At 46.5% G+C, this 23,453-nt stretch overlaps 1 protein-coding gene across 8 annotated transcripts in view; it reads right to left on the bottom strand.

Moving 5' to 3' along the window:
* The window catches only part of PPFIBP2 (PPFIA binding protein 2), a 134,007-nt gene that overhangs the window by 91,438 nt on the left and 19,116 nt on the right, over nt 1-23,453 (bottom strand). For 7 of the 8 annotated variants that reach the window (XM_053672241.1, XM_053672240.1, XM_053672242.1 and 4 more), the window contains exon 2: nt 11,269-11,368. The exons of the other annotated variant lie outside the window; for it this stretch is intronic. In XM_053672241.1, coding sequence (XP_053528216.1) covers nt 11,269-11,332 — 64 coding nt within the window. In that variant the 5' untranslated portion in view covers nt 11,333-11,368. The remainder of the gene's footprint in view (nt 1-11,268; nt 11,369-23,453) is intronic. 8 annotated transcript variants of the gene reach the window in all.

The following is a 23,453-nucleotide window of genomic DNA, read 5'->3' as shown; positions in this document are numbered from 1 at the left end:
CAGAAATTGAGTTGAATGAAAGTTTGACAACTCTAGAATTAAAGAAACCACATCCATCCAGACTGGTAGGAGGGGAGGAGACACGAAACAGGCTGGTCCCACATCCACACTTGGTAGATAAAAATTCAGGTGGGGTATCTCAGGAGCAAGGAGTCCCAGTCCCACACCAGACCCCCTAGCACAGGATACCAGTACCAGGAAGACAAGTCCCTATAACTTTGGGCTGCAAAAAATAGCTAGGATTGAATTGGTGGAAGAAACTTCTAGAATCCCAAGCAGTTCCTCTTAACAAACCCACACATGGATGCACTCAGACTCACTCCTTCTGAGCTACAGCACTAGGGTAGCAGCTTGAAAGGTACCAGTGGCATACAGGGAGAATCTGGTGTCTGGTATCAAGGTGAAGGCTGGCGGACAGACAGATGGGCAGAGGCCAATGTCCCTTTTCTGAACAGCCCCCACAGTCACAGAGCCAGCAGCCTGGTCTAAGACTCCATTAAACTGGCTAACACTGTTTGCCCCTCCCCTTGGGAGATACCCCAAGACTCTTACATAACTCTGGGGCCCACCCAACTCTGGGGCCCACCCAAGCTGCTTTTCCATATGAATGGCTGCTTGGGATTCATGAGCTTAGCTCATAAATGGGCTAAGCACCATTCATGAATGGGTGCTTGAGCTTAACTCATGTTTCACAACTTCCTAAATCCTCTCAAACAAGCAACAGCCAGCCTCAGCGAGACCCCAGTGCTAGCACCTCTTGCTAAGTGACCCCAGGCCTGGCACTAGCAGCAACCAGCTTAGATTCACAGCTTGGCTTCACCTGGTAATCTCCAAGCCCAGCACAAGAAGCAGCCACCTCAGATTGCTTTATAGCTCAGACAGAGTGGCCGTGGGCAAAACACAGGTGGGAGCTGGTCTCGGCCTGCACCACCGGGGAAGCTCCAGAGATGTCAAACCCAGTGGATAGGTACAGACCACATCACAGCACCATCACCCTATTCCCATACAGCTGATCCTCTATGGAGGACAGAAGTTGCTGGTCAGTGGTCACAGCCAGTTCTTGCAGCTGACTGACCTGGATAAATCCCTCCTATTGACCTGACAACAGCAATCAAGTCTCAACTACAGAAGAAGTGTGTACTCAGCCCACATGAAGGGTATACCTTGAGTACCCATCTTGTGTGATGGGGAGGCTGTGCCACTGGACCCTACAGGATAACTACTACATTAGGCCATGCTACCAAGACAGGGAGTTGTAGCAGCTCTACCTAATACATAGAAGCAAACACAGCAAGTCTGACAAAATGAGGAGACAAAGAAACATGGCCCAAATGAAAGAACAGATCAAAACTCCAGGAAAAGAACTAAATGAAATGGAGATAAGAAATCTATCAGATGCAGAGTTCAAAACACTGATAATAAGGATGCTCAAGGTAGTTAGTGAGGACCTCAACAGCATAAAAAAGATCTAGTCAGAAAAGAAGGATACACTAATTAAAATAAAGAACAATTTATAGAGAAACAACAGTAGAGTAGAATCAGATGAAGCCAAGAATCAGATCAATGATTTGGAACATAAAGAAGCAAAAAACAAACAAACAAACCATGCAGAACAAGAAGAAAAAAGAATCCAAAGAAATGAGGATATTATAAGCAGCCTCTGGGACAAGTTCAAAAGGTCCAACATTCACATCATAGGGGTGCCAGAAGGAGAAAAGAAAGAGCAAGAAATTGGAAATCTGTCTAAAAAAATAATGAAAGAAAACTTCCCTAATTTGGTGAAGAACATAGACATGCAAACCAGAAAGCACAAAGAGTCCCAAACAAGAGGGATGCAGAGAGGCCCACTCCAAGACACTTCATAATTAAAATGCCAAAGGCTAATAAAGATAAAGAGAGACTCTTAAAAGCAGCAAGAAAAAAAAGCATTAGTTACCTACAGGGAAGTTCAAATAAGACTGTCAGCTGATTTCTCAAAAGAAACTTTGCAGGGTAGAAGAAATTGGCAAGGAATATTCAAAGTCACAAAAAGCAGGGACTTAAAGCCAAGATTGCTCTACCCAGCTAAGATAATCATTTAGTATTGAAGAACAGATAAAGAGCTTCCCAGACAGGGAAAAACTAAAGGAGTTCATCATCACCAAACCATTATTATATGAAATGTTAAAGGGACTTAGTTAAGAAAAAGTAGAAGATCAAAACTATGAATAAAATGGCAATAAATACATATCTATCAACAATTGAATCTAAAAACCAAACTAAGCAAAGAACAGACAGAATCATAGATATGGAGGGTATTTTGATGGTTGTCAGATGCAAGGGGGTCATGGGGGAATGGGTGAAGAGGTGAGGGGATTAAGAAATACAAATAGGTAGTTACAGAATAGCCATGGGGATATAGAGTACAGTATAGGAAATGGAGTAGCCAAAGAACCTATGCAGGACCCATGGGTATGAACAATGGTGTGGGGATTGCCTGAGGAACTAGGAGGTGCTTGGTGGAGGGAGACAAAGAAAAAGTAGGACAAGTGTAATAGCATAATAAAATATAATTTAAAAAAATAAATAGAGGAATGATTTATCAAGACTTCCACCAAGATGGAGGCATAGGTGGAAACACTGCACCTTCTCACACAACCAAGTTTAAAAACAACAAAGTTTTAGCAACAAAAATGCAGCCAAACCACAGAAAATTGAACTACATGGAAGTCTGACAACAACAAACCCTTCAGCCAAACCAGTAAGAGGGGCAGAGCCAGCAGCAGAGCGGGGTCGGGCAGGAAAGATCCACCAGACCAACCTGGGCATGGGACCCAGGTGCGCCAGCAGCCGTGGGTGGATCCCGGGTGTGGAGAAGCAGGCGGACCTACTGAGGGCACAAGGCGGTGGACCCACTGAGGGCTGATCGCAGTCACACATTCACGCACAGATAAACCGGTGAAGGAGCTAGCGGTGAGACGGACCAAGCAGACCCCAGCGGCAGGAAGCAGCAGAGGGAACCACCTTTTGTCCCTCTCTGACCCCGCCCCCACATACAGCGTCACAAACCAGTGACCTGGGTTGTCCTGCCCTGGTGAACACCTAAGGCTCCGCTCCTTATACGTAACAGGCAAGTAACAGGCACAAACAGATCAAAACATGGCTCAAGAACAACTGAGAGCCCAAGAGCCAATAAATCTAAGCAGTGAAGAAATAGCCAAACTTTCAGATGCACAGTTCAAAACACTGGTGATCAGAATGCTCATAGAACTGGTTGATTTTAGTCACAAATTAGAGGAACATATGAAAGCTAAACTAATTGAAATGAATGGAAATACACAGGAAACCGATAGTAATGGAAAGGAAACTGGGTCTCAAATCAAAGGAGTGGACCAGAAGGAAGAAAAAAATGACCAAACAGAAAAGGATGAAGAAACAAGAATTCAAAAAAAGGAGGAGAGGCTTAGGAACCTTCAGGACATCTTTAAACATTCCAACATCCAAATTATAGGGGTACCAGAAGGGGAAGAGGAACAGCCACGAGTAGAAAACTTATTTGAACAAATAATAAAGGAGAACTTCCCCGATCTGGCAAACAAAATAGACTTCCAGGAAATCCAGAAAACTCAGAGTCCCAAAGAAGTTCGACCCAAGAGGGAACATACCAAGGCACATCATCATTATATTAGCCAAGATTAAAAGGAAGGAGAGAATCCTAGAAGCAGCAAGAGATAAGGGGACAGTCACCTACAAAGGAGTTCCCATCAGACTGTCAGCGGATTTCTCAAAAGAGACCTTACAGGCAAGAAGGGGCTGGAGAGAAGTATTCCAAGTCATGAAATCCAAAGACCTACATCCAAGATTGCTCTGTCCAGCAAAGCTTTCATTTAGAATGGAAGGACAGATAAAGTGCTTCTCAGATAAGATCAAATTCAAGGAGTTCATCTTCACCAAGCCCTTATTACATGAAATGTTAAAGGGACTTACCTAAGAAAAAGAAGATAAAAAAAGATGAACAGTGAAAGGACAGCAAACTCAGTTATTAAGAACCACACCTAAAACAAAAGCAAACTAAGAGGACAGCTAGATCAGGAGCAGAACCATAGAAATGATCACATGGAGGGTTAGCAACAGGGGAGTGGGAGAAGGAGAAGGGGGGAGAAGGTACAGAAAATAAGTAGCATAGACAGTAGGTAGAAAATAGATAGGAGAGAGGGCAAGAATAATATGGGAAATACAGAATCTAAAGAACTTGAGACACGTGGTCATAAACTAAAGGGGGGATGGTGGGGAAGGGGTGTGCAGGGTAGAGGGGAATGAAGGGGGGAAATAGAACAACTGTAATGGCATAATTAATTAAATATATTAAATATATATTAAACATAATAAATATATTTAAAAGAAAAAAAGTAACCATAAATATTGTGTAAGTGAGTGAACATGGAGGAACTGTAATAAAAGTTTAATTATAGACAGTGAAAAAAAAGGAGTGATTTATTAAAACAACAAAGGAAAATAGTAAACTATGTCCCAAATAACTAGAGATGGCACATTATGTTCAAGCACATAAAAGCATTTTTTTCAAAATTGGGCACAGACAAGACCATACAGAAAGTCTCAACAAAAGTCAGGGACTGTGGTGAAGGGGACCTATTCCTGTGTCCCTATTTCCATGGGAAGGGAGGGGGTTTCCACCAAGGCCACATATGTGGCCTCTCCCCTGCCTCCCCTCTCTCAGTTTTTTCTCAAAGGAAGAATGACTCTTTTGATGAAGGGATTCTCTCCAAAGCCACCTGCCCCTGGTTGACAGCATCTTCCTCAGGGAAGTTTCCTGAGCCCAACTCTGCCGCAGCAGGGTGGAAGTCCCTAGTGTGGGACTAAGTTCACATTGGAGTGTGTGTTTATGTGTGTTGGAGGGTAGTAGTCAAGATCTTAATTGTGGCTTTAGGTAAAGCTAACCTTCCTAATCAATAAAACTAATGATAAAGCTGATATTTTGGTCTCCCTTTCTGTCCATTCCTTAACTGGATTAAAACTAGGGAGTGGAATAAAGGGATGTTGTTTACTGATCGCTGTGCTAGACAGAATAATGACTCCCCCAAAGATGTCCACAAACTAATCCCTGGAACCTGTAAGTGTGTTACCTACGTGGCCAAAGGGATTTTATAGACCACGTGGCTCTTAAATCAGAAAATGGAGGCAGATGATTGGGTCAGAGATGAGATGTGAGGAATCAACCTGCCACTGCTGCTTTGAAGACAGATAAGCCAAGGAGGGTGACAGCATTACAGCAGCAATAGGGCAGGCAGGAGCAGCTGAGGTATATGGAGAAAATCCTCCAAAGATGCAGAAACACACACACACTTTTTAAAGCAACTGAATGAAGGAAACCTTCAGAGCTCAGAACCTCAGGGATAAGAGCATTTGAGCTGGTGTTTGCCCTGTAGGCCACTGCCAATTCCCTGATGTCCTAATACCTGGGCTTGAATGGGCCCTTAAGGGGGACAGGAGACAAAGCTTAGGACTTGAACAAAGAAAGAGTTTGTACAAGGGACCTATGCATGAAGCCAGGATGCAAAACAGCAATACCTTTAGTATATCAAGGAGAAAAAAAGAAAATGATGCTGTTGGACAGTGCTTGCCTCTGTGGGCCATTTCAACCTCTATGCAAAGGGTAGCCCTTGACATCTGAGCCCACTAGATACCTCCCAACTTCCACTCTCTCTTCAGGTCAAAGTCAAGCAAAACACTCTCAACCTGAATCCTGAATGGAAATCAAGCGACTCTGTTGCTAATGACTGCTACATGCTGACTGACCTCAGAAAGGGCATAGACAAGACCAATCACCTGTTCCGAGCATGGACCCATTATGTGGCCTTTCATACCACAAACTAAAATCACTGCTGGCCAAGACAAATAATTTCAGTCTTGATCAGAACTTTTTCTACCCTCAATCTTTAAATCTAAAACAAAACAAAAACAAAAACGAAACCCAGCTGAAGATACTAACCAGAATTGGCAGGAAGGCCCAGAAAAAGCAACCTCTTTCATAACTGTCATAAAACAGACTCATTTTAACTATCCCCCATTGATGGGTATAGCTTGCAAATAATCGCATGAGTAACCTCTTGCCACAGTGATGAGGAATAAGTGGCCCTCTGTGTCTTCACCGTGTGGTTCTCTGATCCTGTTACAGAAGTGGCCTCACTGAGCAGCCACTGAGCCTGTTAGCCCACAAATGAAGCCCTATGCAAAATTAGCATAGGTGGCAGTTGCTCTGGGCCATCCAGAAGGATGTAATTATGTAATATGGAGTTTAAATTCAATTGTCAACCCTGTAATTCAATTATAGTATTATTTGCAGGCACATCAGACTAATCGAAAGGAAGATCAGATCAAAAGTTAATACGTAACAGAAGCTATGACAATTGTCTTTTGTACTAAAAATAAATCATTTTGACAAGGGTCCTGGAGTCTTTAACAGTCATCTCTTCCCAATTTTCTGGCATAGAATTTCAGGGTTCCAAACAAGTAGTCACAGCCAGGACATACCAACTTAAGCTTCAAGAATTCAAGAAAGTTGCCCTAGCTGGTGTGGCTCAGTGGATTGAGCACCAGTTTGTGAACCAAAGGGTCGCTGGCTCCACTGCCAGTCAGGGCTTATGCCTGGGTTGTGAGCCAGGTCCCCAGTAGGGGGCGTGAGAGAAACAACCACACGTTGATGTTTCTCTCTCTTTCTCCTTCCCTTCCCCTCTGTCTAAAAATAAATAAATAAATAATATATTTTTAAAGAATTCAAGAAAGTTTCATGTAATGGCCCTATTTCTGCTTAAAAGGCATTTCTTTTCACACACCTCCAGAGCCTCTGGGTACCTCAGATGAGGGTCACCACACTACGCCTCAGGAAGAGCATATTTGGCACTTGGGCATCAGGATGTCCTCAGAATATTCCTGGCCTGGTTGTCCATGGGAGTGATAATCTCCTGTGTTGTGTGCATTGACTAGAGGAAAAGAACACTTTTTAAAAAATTAAGTGCTTAATTACATCAACACTGATATCACATACCCTAAGTACACTCTTTTTGGAAAGTGAACAGTAACCTATCATATACAGGAAAATCCTTGTTATATAGTGTTACAATTAAGAATAATCATTATTGAAGGAACTGTGTCTGTTTTAGTAGGGATCAATATTGTTTTTGCATAAATGGTTGCTATTTGGGGGCTGGGGTGTGCAGGAAGCCCATAACATTTTCTTCCATTGAAGTAAGTGATAATTATGTTTTCATAAGGTGTAGTCTGTGGGTACTCTTTTGAGTGCTTTAACAGATGCAAAAACCACGGTGTTTTGGTAGTGTTGGCACTACTTGATATCCTTTGACTTCAAATTAATAAGAATTGAAATAAAGAAAGGAGGATTTAAATGTTCACACAAAAATGTCATTTCTGCAGGATCTTTGATGTCATGAGGTGGTACTACAGTTTGAAACTTTCTTTTAATTATGCCACTCTTTAAGCAAAGGGAGCCTTACTTGAAAGTCTAATGTGTAAGAGAGATAAGAGCAAAGTCATTCTAGGTAAGGGTTTGGGAGCAAAAGCAGAACCGGTTCTTGCTCCCAGTGAACTCTTTTCTCCCACAGACAGCCTCCAGGCCCAACTACACGCCATCACAAAACTAACACAGGAATAAAAGCAGCCCAGAAGAGACTCAGACAGCCCTGGACTCAAATCTTAGTCCTGCAACTTACTAGCACTAGGATTCTGGGTGGCCAAAACAATTAAGTCAACAGGGATATCAACAAAATAAGTAGTAACTTACACCGATTGAGCACTTACTAAGTGTCTTATTTACATTAATTTAATCATCCTAATAATATGAGATTGGTATTGTTATTACCACTTTAATATATAAGAAGGCTCAGAGAATTTAAGCAATTTGCCCAGAGATCCCACAGCCAGGGTAAGTGGCTGAGCGGGGGTTCATTACCCAATGGCCTGCATTAACAACCATTGAAATTCCTAAAGTCTTTGGCCCAGTTCAGCCCAACCATCTTGAAAGTGAGGATGATACTAACAATCTTATAGCAAAGTTTCTGGCACAAAGGCATTCAACAATTATCGTTCTTTTGATCATGAAATGGCATAGATCATCCACCCTCCAGATGCTCACTGCTGACCTGTGTCAGGTTATCTGTCAAACAGCACCTATCAAACACTGCAGGAGCCAGTTACTACTTAAGAGATGGTTCACAGGATGTGCCAGCCACCGAGCCTTCAAAAACATAAAAAATTAGTGGTTTGCTGTTCCAAAAGAGTCAGCTAAACAAAGGCACTAGTAGAGAAAATAATAAATGAAGTTCAGTATGCAGTCGGGTAGAGGACAGGTACAGAAACCACTAGCTGCCTTCTATCCAATGAAAAGGAGAACCTATTCACCAAAGTAAATAAAACATATGCCACACATGTGACAAATGTCTACGAAACAAATGTTTACATGCTGCAGACCAATTGAGGCACCGGGGATGGCGTGGCAAAGCCTCTGTCCTCATGGAACTGACATTCTGGTGCAGGAGGCAGATAATACACAAAGAGATAAAAACAAATGTCATCGGTCAGGCGGTGGTAAGTGCTGTAAAGAGACATGAACAGGACACGTGGACAGAGAGTGATGTGGGAGGGGTGTCGTGGGAGGCCTCTCTGATCTGGTGATGTTTCAGCAGGTATCGAACAGGAGAACACCAGGGGATAGCGTTCCAGCAGAGGGACAGCAGACATAAAGGCCCAGAGACAGCCAGTGTTCCCCGCTAATGTCAGACAAGCCAGAGAGGAAGTGGCAGGAGATGCAGCCGTAAAGGCAGCCTAAGGCCAGATCGCACAGGGCATCGCTGGCTATGCTGGCTACAGAGACTTTACATTTTACCCTAAGATGAGAAGCCATTGAAGAATTTTGGGGAGAGGAGTGATGCGACTTATGTTTTAAGGGTTACACTGAGGACAACAGCGTAACGTGGGCAAGAACAGAGCAAAGACCACTCAGAAGACTATGCATTAGTCTTGTAGACCCTGGATGAGCCTACTGAAGCAAGTTCAAGCCCTATATAATGAAAATCTCAAAACTCCATTGGGTCGAATAAGAGCCTTAATAAATGAAAACTCTACTGTGTCTCTAGAGAAGACTCCACATGATAAGGAATTTTTTGTCTCTCATTAATTTATCAAGAGCTAATGTGTTATAGTGCTACATGACAGGCACTGTTCTAAGCACCTTACAAGTGTAAGCACAGCACCCTCTACTGTGGGTACTATTACTATTCCCATGTTCAATATGAGGACACTGCCCTAGCCAGGGCTCAGTTGGTTAGAGCATCGTTCTAGTACACCAATGCTGGGGGTTCAATCTCCAGTCAGGGCACACACAGGAATCAACCAATGAATGCATAAATAAGTGGAAGAGCAAACTGATGTTACTCTCCCTCTCTCCCTTCCTCTCGTCTCTAAAATCAATAATAAGTAAATAAATAAGAGGAACCTGAGAGACAGATCATACAAGTTGCCTGTTGTAGGATTTGTGAAGTTAGGTTTGAACTAAGCAGTCTGCTCCTCCTGACTGACCTGCAAAGAACGTCATGGACCACCACTCTACCACTGATGCCTGTTCCTGACAGAGCGGCCCAGGAGGCCCTTCCAGAAACAACCCGCCAGGATGGTGGGCTGAGGAAATGGAAGAAGGAAGGAGCATGTTGTGCCAGAACAGCAGGAGGGCCCCTCCCTCTACACCTACCCCAAGTCCTCACATGCAGATTCTGGACCAAGGCAAGGCCCCAAGGATCCAGCCACAGAATCCTCTTTGAGATAAAGGGGATTCTGCCAGGGGCTTTGTCGTTTCTGAAATGCCCAGGTGGAGAAGTCAGGAGGCAGGAAGAGGGACCAAGCCCGCACAGGCTGCCTTCTTCGGGAGCTGTCTCATTCACTTCTCACCACCACCTGAGAGCTCTGTGCCCTGCCGGGGGCTCTCCCAGAGTCTCCTCCTTGCTCCTGGCTGAGGGCTCAGCAGTGCTGACAACCCGAGCCAGTCTGAGCGTCTGACTCTGTAGCTCTGATTTCCATGCACATGAGCCCCTGGGAGTGCCCAGATGAGACTGAAAAGTTTGCTAGTAAATCTACACTCTGGGCTGTTTCCTCTCAGTAGGATTTCAAGGGCCCTAATCTAGAACAGGACATCCCAACCTATGGTGCCTGTGGAAAGTGGGGCATTAGTCACAGCCTCCCACGGGCCCTTGTGTTCCCTGAGAAATTAAGTGCCTGACAGATGACAGCTAGAACATGTCACAGTGCCACCAATAACATGAAGAAACTTCGACACCTCCCCATCCCATGCGCAAGTACCCGAAACCCTCAGTGAGCCAGATGCGTCTTTGCAGAATGAAGGAAAAGTAAATGCCTGAAAGGGGACAGTGTCGGGTACCTGTACATGTCCTGGGCTCCAGCCACACTCAGCCCGAGCCTTTCTCCTCCAGCCATAGCTCCATACAACAAGGCCCAAAGCCCCAAAGAAGCACCCCAGGTCGGCAAACAAGGCCACTGCCCTGCATCAGGTGAGGACGGAAAGAAGACCTGAGCCCTTTGGGAAGGATTTTCAATGACAGGTTTGTTCTAACCAATACAGGCTCGGGTGCCACTATCAAGGAGTTAATCGGCTGGAACAGCCCACTGGCAGCCCTCTCCTAACCAGTTTTGCTGGACCTTTCCTAGAAAATGGTTCTAACTGACTAATGTAAACTTGAAAACAAGCAGTTGAGATGGATAGAAAGCAATATGGCATAAAGAACGCTCTCTGGGTGATGCGGTGAAACGATATAAAAACTGCCTCCTGGCTCCCAAACACACGAGACCAGCTGGGGAGGTGAGCTGACACCCATGTTAGGTGGCAAAGTCAGCAAAGACTTCAAGGTTCAGCTCAACTGTAGGAAGCCAGGATGTTCCCTGAAGAATTTACAAGATCAATCTCATGGCACCCAAACTCCCTGGCAGCCAGGATCTAAACCGTGACACAGTTACGTGCATGCTGATAAATGGTACACCTGCCCTGTCTCAACAGAGACCCACACTCACACCACATATCAAAGTTCTAGAAGTTTGTACCCCTCAAAAAAGAGATGGCATGCACAATGAAATACAACAGCTCTAACAAGGAGCTCCTCTCTGGGCTGCAAAGAAAAGTGAAGTGAGAGCAAGCAGTCCCCTTGGCGTGCAGGACGAGCCGACAGTCACCAGCACCCCTGCCCGCACCTGCAATGATCCCGTCCATCTGCTCCAGGGCGGCTTCCAGCGCGTGGCTGGCCTCAGAAGCCATGACTCCTTCTCCCGGCTCAGTCTCCTCCTTCTCTTACTGAAAATTCAAATAAAGAACAAAGGAAAAATTACACAGCATCCCACATGACGCACACAAGAACGCAAAGCCCTCTCATTCCCTCATTGTACAGCGCACTCTCCTAAAAAACCCAGTGGCTGGCCTGTCATTCCTGCCATCTCTGTGGCCTCCCCCTGCGGCCATGAGTGCTCTTTTTTCTCGAATCCCTAGCACGTGATGCCATTTGCTTCTGTAATGAAAAGCCACTGGGCTCTGCAGAGTCACCTGCAGCAGCGAGACAGTGATTGCCACAGTTCAAGCTCCCGTTCGCATTCCCCTGAGCTGTGTGCTTCCAGGACTGCAGCGGCTCGGTGCCTGTGTCTGAGCCTTCCCTGGCCTTTGCACCCATAAATCACTGCCCTCCCCCGCCACAAGCATGCTTGCTTATCTTTCTTTGCCATGCCTACCTCCTCCAAAGGAACCAGCCTCTTGGGGTTATCTGGGTTCTCCCTCCCTGAGTTTAGTTTAAACTCTCTCATCCTCTGAAATATCCTGGCACAAATACACCCTGAGGTTATCTCCTCACTGAAAAAAAAACAAAAAACTAACATATATTGACCCCTTAATGTGCAAGGGATTGTACTAGGCATTTTCTGTGAAATATTAATTAGTCACTTAATTGTGACATCAATCCTGTGAGTTAGGTGCTGTTATTATCCTCATTTCCCAGATAAGGATACTGAGGCTCAGAGGTCACACAGTAAGTGGAAGAACTGGGTCAAACCCTGGCTATTTTACTACTACTAACTGGTTCGGCCCAGTGTGGTCCCATGTGTTCTAACATTCCTATCCACACCCTCTCCAAAGCCACTTTTCTGTGGCTGCTCACTTTCTTCTCTTTCCTGCAAAGGCCCAGTGTCACAGCAGAAACGCTCAGGACCTTGTTTCCTGACCTGCACCATCCTTGGGTACAGGAGCCACGCATCGGGTCCCCACGGCATGCGTGTCTGTTGGGCACACACATAAGTTTTGCTGAAAGTGAAAATAACTCTTGCCTCCACTTCATAGACATGAGCTAGGTCTCTTCTTAGGATTAGAAATGCTGCAACCCAGGGAGTGGGGGGAGGCAAGAAAAATGAAAGAGGCCACAAGAAGACAGTTTAGATTGTTCTTAGAGCAGTCTGGAGACGAAATTGATTGCCATCTCTCCCGCCAGAAGGAAGGCTCAGAATTAAGGGAGTGGCTGGACTGTGGATGCTTGGAGGGGCTCTCCAGCTCTTAGAATTTGGGAGTCTGCACCTTGAATGGTGCTGGGTAGAGTAGAACTAAAATTCTAAGAGGTGGTGCTCCTGATTACTGGGAGAGTACTCTCCCCATGACAGTGGCCCACAGCCTTCTTAGGTAGGGCCCATTGGGCCAGTAGCAAAGTGCAAGTGGCAGTGGAGGCCTTTCAGCCTAGAAGCACAAGTCTCGGGGGAATGAGAAGGGAGCTCCCAGAGGGGCAGAGCCTCGCTGGCACCTCAGCTCCAGGGCCGGAGTCAGGCAAGCCTACAATGAGGAACAGAGACGATCCAGGGTAAGTAGAGCAGCCCAGGCACCCACAGAGCAAGCACAGTGTGCACAGCTTGGGGTCTGAATGGAAGGAAGGAAGCCTGGGTGGGGACAAAAAAAGAGGCAGCAGGAAAAGGCATGCAGTGGAAGCAGGGCAATCTTCAGCACATTCACACCTGTTCAGCCACCTGGGATAGTAAAAAATCCTTCCCTTTGAGGACATCCCACTTCTCCCAGGAGAAAACCCAAACTGTTTCCTGTGCTCTACCAAAGAGGTGTGGCAGGATGGCTCCTTGTGCTTTGGTCTGCAGTCCAAGTTTACACCTGCCATCCCCTCTGCGCTGAGCTCACTTTCTCAGCAATCTGAACCGCTGGCTTATTCTCATCCTGCAGGTCTCATCTATGAAGTACCTTGAGAGGATTCTCTTGCATGACTCCATTTAAAGCAGCCCCTGGAAAGCACAGCAATTACAAAGGATCTTGTCCATGTATGTGTTTCCTTGCTAACTGGCCCTGCTAACCTTTTCCATGGAGGGAGGGGACCCTATCTGCCGGTTCACCCCTATGTGTCCAGTGCCTAGCAGAGTGTCTGGCACAAGGAAGTTTGAATAAACACTTGTGAACAAATGGATGGATTCATGCAGCCAACATTCCCTGAATTCTGCTGTGCTGGGCACTGGGGAATATTGATAAATCAGACCTAGTCTCTGTCCCCATGGGCCACATGGTCTAGAGCAGAAGACGAAACTATGAACAGAGCATTATGATACAGCATGAGGCATGCTGAAAAAGGCAGGTATGCAATTTCCCTGGGTCCTGAAGGATGAGTAGTTTTCTCAGAAGGTAAGGGGAAGAGTGAGTGCTGTTCTAGGCAGAGGATGTAATGCGTAAGTGGTAGAGAAGTGCGCAGGGGCAGGATGCAGTTGGCAAATGTCAAACTGATTGACAAGATTATGCAGGAGCATCCAGTTGCTCAAGATGAGTCAAACCCTTGCACAGAACACACATAAGTATGACGAGGGCAACTAATGAGGAGCTTGGGAATCACACCCACTACTTCAGGGGTCTGGGTACCAATGAGCCAGGCAATCAAGTCATCCCAGATATAAACATGACCAATTTGAAAAAGATCTCACAGTTCAGTAGCTTGACCCTACTTGGAGCCTTATTACTAAGGTGAAAGGTGGGGAGCAGGTAGGCCATAAAAATGAGCCTTGGAAATAAACAAACAAACAACAACAACAAAAAATGACCCTTGGGCCCTCTGCCCAGCGATGACTTTGTACCTGGCAAATAGCAAGTTGGGTGGACCCGTGGGAGCTGGCATGAAGTGAAGCATGAGTCAAGGGTGTATCATATGTACAGCCCAGGAGCCTGGGGCTGGTAAGATTGGGCACATTCAGGAGTGGGGAACCTGTTGTGAGCAGCTGACGAGCTCAGTCTGAGGCAATGGCAGGACAACTGGGTGTGAACAGGCCCTGCCAGCCTCTGTCACAGGGCAGCTGTGAGGTGTCACAGTATAAAAGAGACCTTTGGAGGGAAAAACATGCAATGGGAGCAATGCCTCTAGCCCTCATCTATGAACATGGACACTCTTTTGGTAACAGGAAGCCACGAGGCTCCATCTCCATCTGGCGACTATGGCCATTTTCTCCCCTCACCACTGTCAAGGTTTGGGTGCCCAACAGTAATGCACCATGGGCAAATCCCTGACCTCCAGAAATGTTGGGTCTCAGAGGCAAACATGTCATCTGGCAGCAACCAGTATGTCTGGTGTCTTCTGTGTCTGCTCGTCCCCACAGAGACATATCACCTCCCTTGGGAGCCTGGGCTCACCAGAGACATGGGGCTGGAGTGCAGGAAGCTCCATACCAGGCCACCTCCTGGAGACAAGTGAGGGAAAGAGGCCAGAGAGCACACCCGGGAGAGGCAATAACCGAAGGGGCTGGGAAAGAAAGCCAGATTCAGAGTGCACTCCAAAGGGACAAGCAAAATCAGGGCAACCTCCAAGCAGGTGGTGGCCAACAGAACTGAACTCATGTTCTCTACCAGTGAGAGGAGCAGGCAGGCTTCTTATACCAACAAAAATGTTGTCTGGGGAAAGATGTAGTGCATTCTTCATTCCCCCTTCCCTTCACCCACAGGCCTCTCTAGAGGTGGATCATCTAGATCCTATCCATGGATCATCCTATTCATGACAGGGTCTGAAGCAGCCACTCCCCCTACTGTAGGACTTTCCCTCCTCTATGCTACCAGCCAGGAAAAAATATCTCTAAGACAGGCCAATGAAGAAGAACAGCCACATTTTAGAATGACAGTGTCTGGGGACGGATGTCAAGGCCACGTGAACAGCACCACACAAAGGCTGCTTTGGCTCCGTAGAGTTGACTAGGGCACATGATCTGTATGTTTTATGAAATTTAGAAAGTGAGCCACAGTTTGCTGCCCAACATCTGGTATGCTCTGAGGCCAGCAGTGATTTAGATAATGTATTAACCATTGTACTTTCAAGTTCAGCCAAGGAGAATCAGAAGTAGGCAGGAACCACTGATGATGGTAAGTTGCATACAAGTAAACTTCAACGTTTTCCACCCAGACTGACCTGCAAGCTTTCGCTTCATTTTATAAACTACTTTTCTCTCAGTAAAAGTGGTGAGGTTGCAAGTGTTTGGGGCAGGCTCACAGCGTTCTGGATGCAGGAAGGAATCAGAAACAGATCTGGAGTCCCTGATGCCCCTGCTCCAGGGTCTCCTGTGCCAGAGCTGGGTCCTGACTCCCTGGGACCTTCATCCAGACAAGGGCCAAGGTCCCTGAGTGGAAGGCATGGCCTAGGGAAGGGACTCTCAGCCAACAGACCCTCCCTTCATCTAATGCCTCTCCCTTCTCTAAGTGGCCAACAGGCAGTAGAGTGCCACCATACACAACAAACCTAAGTCTTTTCCTTATAATTTGCAGGTCACGTATAAACCATCGCTGCTCTTAAATGGCTAAGAAATAAGAACTACCTCTTGGTATATATCTCTAAACTTCAGAGAAACCCTCTTAAATGATACAGAAAACATTTTGGGGGGATACTAGAGCAAGAAGCCATTTACAGCATTAAAAAAAAGAGATGGAGGAAGACACACTAGGAATATTGATGGCAGTGCCTAGATGCTAAATCACATTCCTTGTCAACCAACATCTCTACAGGCAGACAGTCTTGAGTTAAAACTGGGGCTCTGCGGCTAATGGCTGTAGGTCTTCATGACAAGTTGTTTAATCTCCCTGAGCCTCAATTCTCATCTAAAAAATCAGGATAAACCAACCTCATTGTTTTGACCAGGAGTAAACAAGATAGACCTCAGGTAAATATAGCAGACTGACGCCAAACATCTTATTTAACTACCCACTGAAACAACAGTAGTGGAATTTGTTGTGAAAGACAAAAACTCACCAAGACATGGTGAGAAAGACAAATATCATAAGATTTCATTTATATGTGGAATCTAATAAAACAAAACAAAAAACCAAAACAAACTCATAGATACAGGGAACAGATTGGTGGTTGCCAGAGCATAAAGGGGTTGAAGGAGGAAGAAATGGGTGAAGGGGATCAATTGCAGGTGATGGATGGATGGATGGTGATCACTACGTGGTGTATACAAACATTGAACTATACTGTCGTATAACTGAAATATATGTAATGTTGTATACCAATTTTACACAGTAAAACATAATTAAATAAAATTAAATAAATGAACCCTGGCTGACGTGGCTCAGTGTATTGAGTGCTGGTCAGTGAACCAAAGGGTCACAGGTTCAATTCCCAGTCAGGGCATATGCCTGGGCTAGGTTTTCAGTTGGGGGCATATGAGAGGCAACCACACATCGATACATCTGTCCGTTCCTTTCTCCTTCCCTTCCCCACTTTCTAAAAACAAATAAATAAAATTTTTAAAAAATTAAATAAATGAAAATAAAAAGAATACTTCAGCTACTGCTTGGAAAATGGACAAGGGCAAGGATCAGGGGTGTTACAGCACTGAACCAGGCGAGAGGCAGCTTAGACCAGAAGCACAGTGATAAACATTCTAATCCTTGATACGTGTTGAGGACAAAGCCAGTAGCTACACTGATAGACTGGACATGAGCATGAGAGAGAGGAGGCAAACATGACGACAAGGTTTCTACCCCAAGACTCTGGAAGAATGGAGAAGACTGCAGGGGCCTGTGTGTGTGTGTGTATGTGTGTGTGTGTGAGAGAGAGAGAGAGAGAGAGAGAGACAGATGGTGGTTGGGGGTAGAATGAAATCAGGAGACTGGGTTTGGAAATGGTTAAGATGCCTAAGGACTTCTAGGAAGGTATGCTGAGAAGGCATTTAGAAATTTGAGTCTGGTATTCAGAGAGAGGTCTGGGCTGCAGATAACTGTTTGGGAGCTGTCTGCGTAAAGATGGTATCTAAAACAACTGCACAAAGTAACTTCGGTATAGGGAGAAGCAGAGGAAGAAGAGGAGGAGAAAGGAGAAGAGAAAGAAGTCAAGGAAGGAGAAGGAAAAGAAAAAAATGAAAAGGCCCCAGGCTCTCCAGAACATTCCAACGTGCGGCCATCAGGGAGATGAACCAAGGAGACAGAGCATCAGCCAGAACTGAGAAAGTGGTGCCCTATCCAATGATGGGTTCAGGATGGAGGATGGGAGCCAGGTGCTGCTGAGTCAGACCAGAGACAGTCCTCTCTCCAAATTCTACAGGTGGTGATCTCATCTGCCCCCACAGCCTCACCTGTGCCTGCATTACCTCATCCTAGCCTCCAAGCAACCTCTCCATTCATGCTGCAGTAAATATTCACCTAGCCCAGTGGCCCTCTGACTTTGGTGTTTATCAGAATCACAAGCACAGAGAGGCCCAGACTCCTTTAAGTAGCAGAGGGCCTGATCTTCGTATTCTGAAACCTAACTGAGCAGCAGAATGGCTGACCAAAAGCAAACACAGCTCCCAGCCATTCTTCTGCTTAGAAAGTATCTGGGTAGAATTCATACCTTTTACCAGAAGGTCTCAAACTCCTTGGCTACAACTTTAACTTCCATATCCCTTGGCCAGCCTCTGGCCCGACTGCCCAAATGTCTTGACTTCAGTGGACAGATTCTAACTGTTGGTCATTGACTGCACCAGTTACTATCCTGCTCTATGCCCAGGCCAGCAGCTTTCCCAGCCAAATCCCACCTTCTCTTCAGGCCAGCTCTTCCAGAAAACCATGCTTGATCCTGCCCACCTAAATGTGACCTCCCCATCTCTTTAACCTTCCAGGGAAGGGATGAAAGAAGCTGTGCACAGCCATCTCCCTGGAAGCCTTCCATGCATCTTGGGCCCCTGAGTGCACCCTTCAATCTGTAAGCTCTGAAAAAACTTTCCCAGATTTACTGAACCTATAGGACAAAACTATTCATTATCAGTGGGAAACTGAGGAAGCCTGGAAGACAGTGGAGGCTGGGACAGGGGAGGTGGCAGCAGGTGGCCCCATGTCCTTCTCCATGTCCTATGTTCAGTGGGCTCCAACGGATGGTCTTCCCCAACAAGTGGTACTCGCCATCCCACCTCAGTCACCAAGCCAGGAGTCTTCCCCGGCCTTCCCTTCTCTCACGAGGATCCAATTGGTCACCAAGTCAAGTCTCCTTCCTCACCCCCAATCCGATCTGCCCCCTCATCTTCACCTGCCTGCTTCAGGACACATCATTTCCCTTCAGAATGACTGCAAGGGCTTCCAGACCGGTTTTCCTGCCTGCAGCCTCACCCCACACATGCCCCTCCTCTGTCACCCTGCTGCCAGGAGGAGGGTCAATTTCACAAATCTTATCCAGGCACCCAGTGCTTGCACAATGCCTCACCAGCTTCCTGTCCCCAGGAGAGGAAGTTAGGGACCCATGAGACAGCCAAGACTGTGGGCTCTTTAGTCAAGGCCCGCACTTGGACCCATGTTCTTCCCATCAGGGGTTGTGCCCTTGGACAACTTCCTCAATGTTGTTGAGCTTCATTTTCTCTATTTATAAAATGTGGATGAAAACATGCACATGGTGGAATTGTGGGGATACAATGAGATAAGGTGTAGAAGTCCTTTACACACAACTGGGTGAGGGGTTTGCAACCACAGCAATGACAGTTCTCTCGGCCCTACCTGGCCCCCGCCCTGAGCACCAACCATTAGACAATGGCCGAGCTAATTTCACCCTGCCTGCTTTTACTCTGAGGCGTCCTCCCCATGCAGTGTTTTACTCCGAGATCCCCATTCCGCCCGCTCAATTCCCACCCCTCTTTCAAGGTCCAATTCCAGCATTGTGATTCCAGGGATCTGTACACACACAGAATTAACTGCTCATGAGCCAGTCCCCCTCTTCACTCCCACAGCAGACTTCCCTCACAGCACCTGGAACTCTCATTGAAGAGCAATGGCCACTTCAGTGCATGACTCCCTTGTCTGAGCGGTAAGCTCCTGGCTGGCAGGGCCATGTTGTGGAGCCCAGAGCTCAGCTGGAGCCAGGCACGGAGCAGGTCACAGATTCCATCTGTTGGGGAAGACCATCTGTAGCAGCCCATACCTGCCTGAGGAAGGCAGCAGGAGGTGGACTAGGGCCAAAATTCCTCTCTACCTGTAGATCTGTTAAACACTTTATCTGTTTCCAAAATACGGTGGGACAGGTAATAAAGGATAGATATTCCCATTCCTAAGGAAAAAATAAAAAGCTCACTGGTCTAAATGGGGAGCTAAGAGGCTCCCAGGGGTGTCAGGGCAAGCCTGCCCATGGCCACAGGCTATACCTGGATCCCTGAGGCCTGAGGCCCTGTCCAGTCCTGAGGTCTTTGTCTTCCCAGGGAAAAAACTTGACAATGAAGAAAAGCAGCACAACTGGCCTCAGGGCAATAGCAGGGCCCACAGACACCCACTTTGTATCAGAACCAAAGGACAAGGCCACAGGTATTAACTTTCCACCAGGACAGAGAAGACAGACACAGAGAGACATCCAGTCACAACAAAGGGGAGTCAGAGAAGAGGGACCAGGATGCTGAGAAAGCTGCTATCAGAATCACTGAATGCCTTTAGTGACTAACTGAGCCTAACACAAGTGGAGAGGCGGAGCCTTATTTCTTTTGTCTGTGAATAGAAGCTTAAGCAACAAAGAAAAGAATGCTGCCGAAGGCGAACAAGCACGCTTAACTTGTCCCCATCTAATCACCGTATCGGTGACTCCTAATAACAAACATTTATTTAGAGCTTTCAGCTTCAAAAATGTTTTCACAGGCCAGATCTCATTCCCACCTAAACACCTCTGATCAGGCTGTTCTGAACTGTCAGCCAGTTAAGCTGAGACCGGTGGGGGCCAAGATCCATCAGAATCGATGAAAGGGCTCTATTAGCCTAGGTGTGGGCTGGGAGGCAGCAGAAGACAAATGCAATATTTCTTGCTTAGCATCTTTTTCCCGCTGCACCAGGTGACGGAGTTGTATGCACCAGGCATTCCCAGCCACTCCCCCAGGGTGAGGTTCAAAGATCCCTAAGAACATCTGTATTAGAACCCAGCTCTCCCGAATGCACAGGCTGCTTTCTGACCCTTCCATTTAAAACCCAGCCCAGTTCCTGTCACATGTCACCACTCCTCCACCAGCCTCCTTTGGCACCTCCAAACCCAGATGCTTCCACTTAAGTACTTACCCAAAAAGCTCAGGCCTTTCTCGCCAAACCACAGCCCTTTCAACAGATCCCAAACAGCTCTTCCACCAACATGTAATAACAGCAGGGGACTCGGTCACGTAGCTGAACCCCCCTCCACGGCTCCTGCTAAAGAATACCAGGACTAGCAGCACCAGGCACTGACACCTCACCTTGAGGCCAGACTTCCTCCCAGCTTAGCCTCCTCCCAGACTCAGGAGCAGGAGCAACATCCTGCCTCCTACGTGTAGGGCAAGCTTCTTATGAGAAATACCACGCCAAAGCCATGAGCATGAGATACCCCAAGCCCAGCCCACAAGGAGGAGCGTGGGGTCTGGCCAGGAAATGGGCGCCATGGCTCACACCCAAAGGGCACATTTGACCTGGGCTTAATGCTGAAAAGCTGATGTGGAGTTTCCCTCCATGTCTTTGCTTAACATTTTAAATACTTGCTTCATCTTCCTCTGACGATTCTCACCTCCCATTTCTGCTCTTGACATTCTGCCCCCAAGCTGGTCTTTCTCCCTAATTCAGGGGTTTATTGTGGTAAAGAAGCCACAACAATCTCAGTGACCATGTCCGTGGGCCTTAACTCAGGCCCGCTGAGGAATGGTTTGGGCAGGTCCAAAAGACAAAGGATGCTGGTGCTCCAGCAAGGAGAGGGACGGGAGAGAGTAAGAGGCGGGAATCTGTGCCTTCGGGAAGAGTGAGACGGGGTGCCAGACAATGTCTGGGGACAGAGCATCACCAAGTCCCCCCGTGCACCCCCATCAGTTTGCCCCTTAAAACTGTGCTTACAAATACACAGTGTTAAGATAAATACATCTGCACCATCACTGGGGTGAAACTCCCAGTGGTCACTTAAGAACCTGGGATGGAAGGTTCTTTCCTTTCCTTCTGAGTCTCAGAAAAAGTAGGTCTGAGAAATAAACATAAGTGTTTATTTCCTTCTGAGTCCTCTTTGATGCTGGGATGTGAAGGACCAGGAACAGACAATAAACACTTCACATGCTCTAAGACGCAGCTTAGACCTGATGGCCTGCCTCTTACCCCACAGCTGCCCACAGAACATCGAATGACAGCAAATTACTTCATGCCTGTGTAGTTTCCACCTGTTTGTAACAGCTGCCTGCTCAGGAAGTTCACAGAGGGTTTCCTATCTCCTCCTGAAGCAGTAGCTCCTCTAAAGACTGTCCTCATTTTCTCATTTAGTTTTCCTGGTGATGCTATAAGGCAGCGGTCCCCAATCTTTTTGGCAACAGTGACCGATTTTGTGGAAGACAATTTTTCCAGAGACAGGGGCAATAATAGGAGGAGGATACGGGAGGGCAGAGCTCAAGTGGTAATGCAAGCGAAGCTTTGCTCACCCGCTCATCTGCCTGCCACATACTTCCTGCAGTGCAGCCCTGTTCCTGACAGGCCATGGACTGGTACCGGTCTACAGCCCAGGGGTGGGGGACCCCTGCTATATGGGATATGTTATAATTACAAGCCCCAAATGAGGCTAGTGAGGGAGCAGTGACATGTGACAGGAGCTGGGCTAGGTTTTATATGGAAGAGCCAGAGGCAGCAAGGCAAAGATATTAAGATACTGATGAGGTCACAAGCTGCTGAAAGTCCTCAGTGGAGCCCAGTCTGTCTATCACCTAAGTCCCTGCTTGCTATCCCTGCTTAATATCCCTCCACACTACCTTGCCCTGCTGAATGGCCCGAGGCACCTAAGAGCTTTGCAACAGAGAAGCTGGCTTCCATGTCCCAACCAAACAGAACTCAAAACACATGGGACCACGGGGCTTACTGCTTGCTACCCGCCCCCTTGTGTACCTTACCTTCATAGGGACCCCGCCCACTGCCAACCCCCTTAGACTCTGTTACAGGTAGTATGTTACTTGAAAACAGATATGTACACTGTCATAAAAATGCATGACCCACAACTATTAATCTATTATTATTTTTTTAGATTTGTTTATCTATTTCACAAATACTATTTGTCCCGTTATCAGTAAAAACCTGTGCTAGCAGATGCTATGAGGGGGGGAAATAAATGTTAACAACTAAGTTATTTATCTACCAAGGGCCAAAAATCTTTCATCTCTCATCCATGTCAATTAGAACAGGAAGGTTGCATGTAGAATTGGACCTCTGGAATCCATGAGCCAAAGCCAACAAATTTTGTTTTTTTCCAATTTAGACTTCAAATTCATAAATTAATTAATGATCTAAGTTTAAAGCAGTCATGATATTCCTTTGTAGAAGAAAAACAGCATTTCCCTGAAATTTTCATCATCTCTAAAATTAAGTTCAGATGGCAGTTAGCTGCTAATGTTATTAACATGCAAAACAGCACATAGAAGTTAGTTTCAAAGATGAGCTGAGTTTCAAAAGTGGATCATTTGCCTGATCATGTCACGGATAATACAGCTCACCTCATCATCCATTCGTTCAAGATAATGAACATTCTAGGGGAAGATCATGATGCCAGACACCGCAGAGGCCCCAGGGATCTCGAGGGAGAAAGACCCACGCCTGGCTACAACCCAGCATAACGTGCATGCCCGGGGGAGAAAAGTTCGGCATGCCCACGGCAGGGCAGCAGGAGGAAAGAGAAACAGTACAGTGTGGGCAATCCTAGAAGGCTTCATGGAGCAAGTGAGACTTGTACAGGTCAACGGCAGGCAGAAATGCACTGCAAGAAGAGCAAAGAGTGCATCCCATAGTATGAAAGTCTTGGCGGGGAGGGGCTGTGCATGTGGCTCTGTGTGGTCAGAGAACTGGGGCAGAAAGGTAGTGAATGAGGCTGGAACCAGCCTTTGAAGGATCCCTCATCTCATTCACCCTAGAACTTGACCTTTATCCACTGGGCAATAGGGAACCAGTAAAAGGAGCTGCC

Source organism: Artibeus jamaicensis, unplaced genomic scaffold (genome assembly GCF_021234435.1).
Source record: "Artibeus jamaicensis isolate MK-2021 breed Jamaican fruit bat unplaced genomic scaffold, CSHL_Jam_final contig_759, whole genome shotgun sequence".
Lineage (NCBI taxonomy): Eukaryota > Metazoa > Chordata > Mammalia > Chiroptera > Phyllostomidae > Artibeus > Artibeus jamaicensis.
This window is presented reverse-complemented; position numbering and strand designations above follow the sequence as displayed.